This window comes from Syngnathus floridae, chromosome 1, assembly GCF_059516105.1.
Source record: "Syngnathus floridae isolate MCC-2025c chromosome 1, RoL_Sflo_1.0, whole genome shotgun sequence".
In the NCBI taxonomy this organism is placed as follows: domain Eukaryota; kingdom Metazoa; phylum Chordata; class Actinopteri; order Syngnathiformes; family Syngnathidae; genus Syngnathus; species Syngnathus floridae.
Window position 1 is genome coordinate 21,577,591 of NC_142413.1, and position 7,439 is coordinate 21,585,029.

The following is a 7,439-nucleotide window of genomic DNA, read 5'->3' on the forward strand; positions in this document are numbered from 1 at the left end:
CAGTGCTCTGAATGGAGGCCTCTTTAAAATTAAAACCTTCATCACTTATTGATTGTCTTATTGTGCATCAAAAAGTAGGAGTTGCATAATTAATAAAGAGGAACTTTTTTTTCAACACACGCTCCTTCAGCTATATGTCAAGCAAGCCTTTTAAATATATTCCTGTGGATCGCGTGTCTCACAAAGCCAGTCAGCAAGAGTGAAAATTGGACAAGGGACAGACACATTCTAGGAATATTAATCCGTAATATCCACATTCAAGTCTGCAATGTCTTTGAATGAATCATTTCCAGTTCTCAGTGTGCGGCCGCTTGTAGTCTTGCTAAGTGATTTCTCGGGGACTGCTGCTCTTCTTCATCATTTTGATGAAGGACCGTCGTAACTTTCTTTCATTTCACGTCTGCCGGCTCTCCTGTAAGAGCGGCTCTCTAGCCGCGCGCTTTCATGCGCAGGCTTCTCATCTTGGTGGGGGCAGTGAGGCGTTGAACATGAGAACACAAGAAATGGCTCGTTCATGCAGTGAGCCTGCATGGCAGCATGCGGAGAGTCTACTGCTGCCAGGAAGCCAGAAGGCAAAAAATCCACGTGAAAGGACTACAACACTTTTACAGTCACTTTCAGTCGTGCTCATTGAAATGTTTGATGGCTTTGTTTGGGGGAAAAAAATAGTGCCGCCTAAGAGCATTGCGGTAGAGATGTATTTAATATGTAAAAGGCAAAGAGACTACCTTTAATTTGGGGGTCATTTCACTGACAAGCGTCTCTTGGAAAAAAGGCTGTAATAATAGCAGCTACATGGGATTACAAGGTTGATGTTTTTATGCAAACGGCTGCTGATAAGATCGTGAGATCAGCATGTTAAGTGTCTTAAGTGTGTTTGCTGGCCGGCTTTGGTGGTCCTCGGGGTTGTTGGATTATACAATGTCAGCGGAGTGGAGTGCGCAGCTTGTTAACTGTGTACTTGTGTGCGAGGCCTGTGTAAATGTCCATCTTAATTAACCAGAGATAAATCTGACCCATGAGGGAGTGGGGATAGCTCGGTCTTCATTTTGTCTGCAGCGCAACAGCAGAGGAGATTAATTATCTAGGTTTAACACCAAACCTTTGAAAATCTCTTGTGTTTTCCACAGAGTTATTCATTATAGCAATATTTGCGTCCTCATTCTGCTCACATTTTGCCAAAAGCCGAGGATAGAAAGACAAGATGATGGAAAATGATGTAGAAGGTAAAAATTGCTCTGATGGTTTCCTTACCCACTCATTGGGTATGTGTGGAGTTTGAGTAGATTGGGTTACTTTTTCCCCAAAATCAGGCTAATTCTTTTAATCCAGCAGATTGGGTTGAAGATTTAGTTGGACAGGTGAAAGAACTGAAGCCGGTCGCTATTTTGGGTAAGTACGTAAAACGTAATGTTCTTTGATTGGTTCATCAGGTCTACATATTACGTCTGTATATTACGTCTGTGTGTAGCGAAAGCCACACAAAACAACTTTACAGATTTGCACAAACGATCGTATTTATTTATTAATACATACAATACATACTCTACGTGTTGCGTAACGTTGTTTTTTTTTTGCCCTGATCTACGTAAAAGGTAATGTCCTCTGATTGGTTCATTGGGTCTACATATAACGCCTGTATATTACAGAAGCCACACAAAATAACTTTACAGATTTTGAAATTTGCTAGAAACACAAGGCACACCTTATTAAAAGGCGCACTTTCGTTTTGGGAGAAAATTATGGGCTTTTAAGTGCGCCTCATGGTGCAGATAATACAGTACACAAAGAGAACAGTTGTGTAGATCCAAATTTAGGGCTTTAGGGTAGCTCTGAACTCATTTGATTGGTTCATTTTGATGGGGAAATGTTTGACACATGGATGACGAAAGTCACATACGGATTAACTAATAGAAACATTTCATAGCCCCCAAAACCAAAGCAGATCAAGTGTTATTTCACAGGCAAACAGAAGCTCTAAATGTAAGAAGACATAGCATAGCTGATTACATTTTGACTTCCTGTGTGTCACAACTAACATACTGAAGTCGTATGAGTCTCATCTTTGTGTGTCTTGGCATGTGAAGAAATTGACAATAAAGCAGACTTTGAATTTTTGACTTTGATCTTCATGCCAGTAGAAAAGTCAAAGCTGTCAACAGAGAGGTTGACATCCGTCTCCGTGACGATTGCGCTTGAATTGGATGTCCCGATCAAGTAACAGTCCTTGTGTTGCCTTGGCAACTTCACCGGTCAATTGTCGCTGCGCACTGGTTTTGACATTTCCAAGATAGTTCCATGCGCAGATTCGTTGGGCTCGCTGATCTCTGCGTTGCTTTGTTTCTTGCGCCACAACAGGTAGACCAGAAGCGGAGCAGCCAAGATCACGGCCACGGCCACGGCCACGATCACGCCCACGATCTTTCCAGGTCCCAAGCCGTGGGAGGATTGATCCCAGTAGAACGGATTGGCGAATGCTTGGCTCTCCTTCTGGCCCAACGGGTTCTGCATCACACAAACGAAGCTTCTGATCGAGTCGCTTGTCCGGTTGATGCTTCGGTTCCGTCCTCCCGTCATTTGCTTTACGGGTTCGGTTTTCCATGAATATGTGATAGGCTCGGCACCACTAGTGTTTCCACCGCAGTACAGCGTGCAGCTCTCGAATTCCTCGGAGCACAGCAGAGGGTTCGGCTGCACTTCCGGTTCGGGTACGTGTCTGATCACCTTGACGACGAAGATGTCATCTTGCTGCATGTTGTTCAAGGACAGCGTAAACATGCCCGCGTCCGTCGCCACCGCGCGCACAAGCTCTAGCACGCCATTGCTCACGTCCAAAGAGACCCGGTTGTCGTATGCCGTCACTTCCGTTCCGTCCCATTTGGCGAGAAGGTTGCGGTTCCGCTTCCACTCTAAGCTCTGGATGGGGCCTTGAAGCTGAGGCCGTACAGTAAGCGTTTGCCCCAGAGCGACGTACAGGGCCACAATCTCACCGGGTCCCAAGCCGTGCAAGGATCGATCCCGGTAGAACGGATTGGCGAATGCTTGGCTCTCCTTCTGGCCCAACGGATTCTGCATGACACAAACGAAGCTTCTGATCGAGTCGCTTGTCCGGTCAATGGTTCGGTTCCGTCCTTCCGTCATTTTCTTTACGGGTTCAGTTTTCCATGAATATGTGATCGGCTCCGCGCCGATCGTGTTCCCACCGCAGTGCAGCGTGCAGCTCTCGAATTGTTCGGAGCACGGCAGAGGGTTCGGCTGCACTTCCGGTTCGGGTACGTGTCTGATCACCTTGACAATGAAGATGTCATCATGCTGTATGTTGTTCACGGACAGCGTCAACGTGCTCTCGTCCGTCGCCATCACACGCACAAGCTCCAGCACGCCGTTGCTCACGTTCAAAGAGGCTCTGTTGTCGTATAATATCACTTCCCCCCCTTTGTATGATTCGGCGAGAAGGTTGCGGTTCCGCTTCCACTCTAAGACCTGGATGGGGCCTTGAAGCTGAGGCCGTACAGTCAGCGTTTGCCCCAGAGCAACATACACGTCCACGATCGTGTTGACGACGCAGCCAAGCCGTGACCACAAAAATAGACACCAAAAAACCTGACGCTTCATGTTCCTCTGCCAATGGAAAAAATAACCGACTTGATTTTTGATGAGCCAAACGCTGCCACCTCAAACTGGCACTGCACTTTCTAGTTGTCCGTGGCCATGCCTGACTTAGTGATCGCCCTTTCAGCAGCAGTTCGCTCGAAAATTCAAACAATTAACACGTGGCCGAAGAGCTACTTCATGGTGCACACTCACTCTGATGCGACAAAGGAAGCGTCATCAAAGTAAAAGTAATAACAGAGCGCAAGCAAAGCCACAAACTTGCTGTCACCATGGAATGAGTTTCAAACGCTCCCAAATCGAGTTTAGACAGCAGCACTCAGAGAAAAAATAGGCTTGGCTTGTGTTATTTGGCCCAAAAAATGATGACTCCCCTTAGGAGAATTAAGACAGTCACCCATCCAACAGGAAGGAAGTGAACTGCGTCTTTAGCTGACTGCCCGTGTTGATGCCTGATTTAATATGTTTATTGTGTTTTCCAGTTCAACAACATTTCATTCGTCAATTCAAACAATGCTTAATAATTCAAGCAGTGCTCCAGCTCCCGTGGCGGAAGTGCTAGCTTGTAAAGCACAAAGTGTCATTGCTTGGTTTTGTAAATGCCAATTTGCAATCTGGCGCATGACGAGGGCAGCAACTTTGAAACAAAATTTGCTACCAATTTGTTGAGTGTACAGATTTATCATCCTGGTCTTATCTTGGATGATTTTGCTGTTTCTAAACACCAAACTTAATTTGAATTAAAAAAAAAAAAACATTAAGTAAAAAATACACAAAATGTTGAATTGAGGTTAAAATGTTAAACACGTCGATTTCAGAAATTATTTTCTCAGCTAAAGGGGATCCTAGAGCCGTGCCGACTGCCATTCGAATGTACAAATGTGTTCTTTACTTTGTCTTTGATTTTTCTGAAGTTTCAATGTACACTTATTGTGCAACGTGCATATCAATAGATCAGTGGTTCTTAACCTGGGTTCGATCAGACCCTAGGGGTTCGGTGAGTCGGTCTCAGGGGTTCGACAGAGCCCCCACTGAGGAGGTCCGAACAAACCTGTTTTATCGTGTAGCTCCTGATTTGCCAGTATGTAATTTGTTGCGAGTTCATGCATTGTGTTGGTTTTGTTCTTTGAACAAGGTAATGTTCATGCACAGTTCATTTTGTGCATTAGTAAAAAACATCTATGTCTTGAATTTAAAAAAAATAATTTTTCACTAACGAGGGGTTCGGTGAAGGTGCATATGAAACAAGTGGGGTTCAGTACCTCCAACAACGTTAAGAACCACTGCAATAGATGTTTGATGAATTCCATATTGATTGTAAACCTTAATACATATCACTGTCAGTCTTACACTACACTTGTATATTCTTATTGTCCAAATATTAGCATTATTGGACAATGCCTTCCCCAAAAACTTAGATTTTCCTTTGAATATTTTTGAACCGATGGTGCAATATTGAGCAATTGTTCATAAAAAGTGGGGCTCTGGAAAATAATTTGCTATAGTTTCAAAATATCATGGAAGAAAAGTATATACTGTTTTGTGCTAAACCACACAAATTTGTTTTATCTACGTAATTTTGTTCAGTCTCTCTTTATATATATATATTATATAAATATTGTTTTTATGGGTTGTTCATTTGACAAAATTTTTGGGGTTATTCAAAAAATAACCCAGTTTGGGTCAATAAGGACAGAGTTGCCACTTAATGAAACAAAACCTAATTTTGCAGGGATTGTTTTATGCAAAACTACCCGGGGTCAAATTGATCCATAGTTGGATTATATATATACTTTCTATTTTATCTCTTTTTTGACTGCTGTAATCGTGCCTGTGTTTTGTTTTTTTACATTATATTTTAAATGTGGTCTTCACATGTGTGTAGATGTGATCCACACGGTGGGGCCGATAGCGCAAGGCGGTGTCGGGGAAGCGGAGAAGAACGCTTTGAGGTCATGCTACATCAACAGCCTGCGAAAGGCGACAGAGAACGACGCACGCTCCGTGGTGAGATGAAAGAAATTGTGTCGATTGTCTGGGCGAGTGAGTATTGGTGTTGTGAAAAAATGAAAAGGCGTTGAAAAAGGAGTAGTGTAAAAGAATGCAGATAAGAAAAAAAACAAATTGAAAAATTGCATCTGAACAGATTCCTCGCAATGCACTCCAACTGAGATATGCTGAGCGAGGAACTGGAACGGGGCACGACTGACTCTTTTGTGATGGTTTTATGAAACACTCAACACGGGGGGCTTGGCGACAGAAAGAGATGTCACGGTCAAAGAAAAACATTGATGTGAAAATGAAGAAAACAGACTCCAGCATCATACAAAATAAAATGAGAAATTGTCAAAATACCAGGAAAAAAACAATTGTTAAGAGCATATTTTAATCAGAGAGAAATTATTGACACTAATTTAAAAAATATCTTGCTTTTATTCGTTTTCACACCAGGTTTTTGCAATATTTTCATTAGTTTTTAAGTTTAACCTATACAAACTTGCGTTGTAAATTACAGGTATAATGTTTCAGAAAAAAATCCGCCTGTGGCTGAACAATTCACAAATATTAGTAAATATATTACTATATTGCATCTTATGATATTGTTATTGTCAGGACTCATCCCCGATCGTGTCATAGTTCTGTTCATGTGTCTGTGTGCTCGCCCCTCCGCTCCTGTGTGCCCATGATCAGTGTGATTATTCCCACCTGCCTCTCGTTACCTGTCATGTATATAAGTCCTGCCTGCCCCTCACTCCCTGTCGGATCGTCGACGTCGTCACGTTTGCTGTCCTTGTGGTTCCTGTCTGTTTCGAGTCTGTTTCTGTTTGCCATCCCTGTCGGTCAGTCTGTCATGTTATTAGTTTGCCAGTTCTCGTCTGTTTCCCTCGATGCCTCGTTCCACTTCCCTTTTCCCTCAATAAACCCTGGTCCAAGCTGCACTTGGTCGCCCTGCTCCATGTTCCATCCGATCGTGACAGTTATTATATTACTATTCGTGTTATGATGATGTGACACCCATCTTGAAACAATTTCGACACAATAGCATGTTATTGTTATATTATTATTATTGTTACGATGATGTGACACCCATCTTGACATAATTTCGACACAACAGCACGCATGACTTATTGCAACTAATAGAGACACATGCTCAAGTAGAGTAGTTCATTTCTCACCATCAGTCACCTGTAAACTTGCAGACCCCCTGTAATCTGATTGAACGAAGGGCTTTGTCAGTGTCGTGACGTCGCTTCTGCTTTTCTGGCCTGCTTAGGTCATTAAAAAGCAGAGTATTATTTAAAAGTTTTTGTGGATTACGGAAAAGTCAACGTATTCGCCTGTTTTCTTCTTTGATGAAGTTCTAAAAGCAGTTGTGGTGATGACACATTTTGGTTCAAAATTATTTATAACCATATTTTGTATTATATCGCTTCCCATGAGCATTCCAGTGACATCAAATGACAGGCACGAGATGTGACACAGAGACATTAAGTCTTCCTATTATCTATATATTTTTGCTTTCTAATACACATTTACAGTGACTAACTCGCATGTTTCAGGATCTTTCTTGTTGGAGACCGAGTCTATGTTCCTTGTGTAAAATAAAATGAACCTGCAGAGTCACAAGGGATTGACAGGAAACTGCGTGCACATGCTCGGCCGCTTGTAAACATAGCTAATTGAACGAGGCCGTGCTAATCACACTCCTCCAGCTGTGTCGGTGATGTACAGTATTATGAGCTTTCAAGCGAAACAAACATTTCTGACAGCTGTCGTTTGCATCTAAACACGACAAACCAGGAGAACGCAGCCACACAAGACGCAGT

The 7,439-nt window shown here is 42.8% G+C and overlaps 2 protein-coding genes across 10 annotated transcripts in view; one reads left to right on the plus strand and one right to left on the minus strand.

Moving 5' to 3' along the window:
• macrod1 (mono-ADP ribosylhydrolase 1) overlaps positions 1-7,439 on the plus strand; it is a 123,591-nt gene that overhangs the window by 101,695 nt on the left and 14,457 nt on the right. For all 9 annotated transcript variants that reach the window (XR_015860682.1, XM_088386224.1, XM_088386268.1 and 6 more), the window contains exon 6: positions 5,498-5,619. Coding sequence is in view for 8 of the 9 variants with exons in the window: in XM_088386224.1 (XP_088242350.1) it covers positions 5,498-5,619 (122 nt within the window). In the remaining variant the exon portion in view is untranslated. The remainder of the gene's footprint in view (positions 1-5,497; positions 5,620-7,439) is intronic.
• LOC148404581 (hemicentin-1-like) lies at positions 1,500-4,022 on the minus strand. Its single transcript, XM_088392729.1, has one exon. It carries the CDS (start codon positions 3,613-3,615, stop codon positions 2,254-2,256), a length of 1,362 nt encoding a protein of 453 aa, XP_088248855.1. The 5' UTR covers positions 3,616-4,022; the 3' UTR covers positions 1,500-2,253.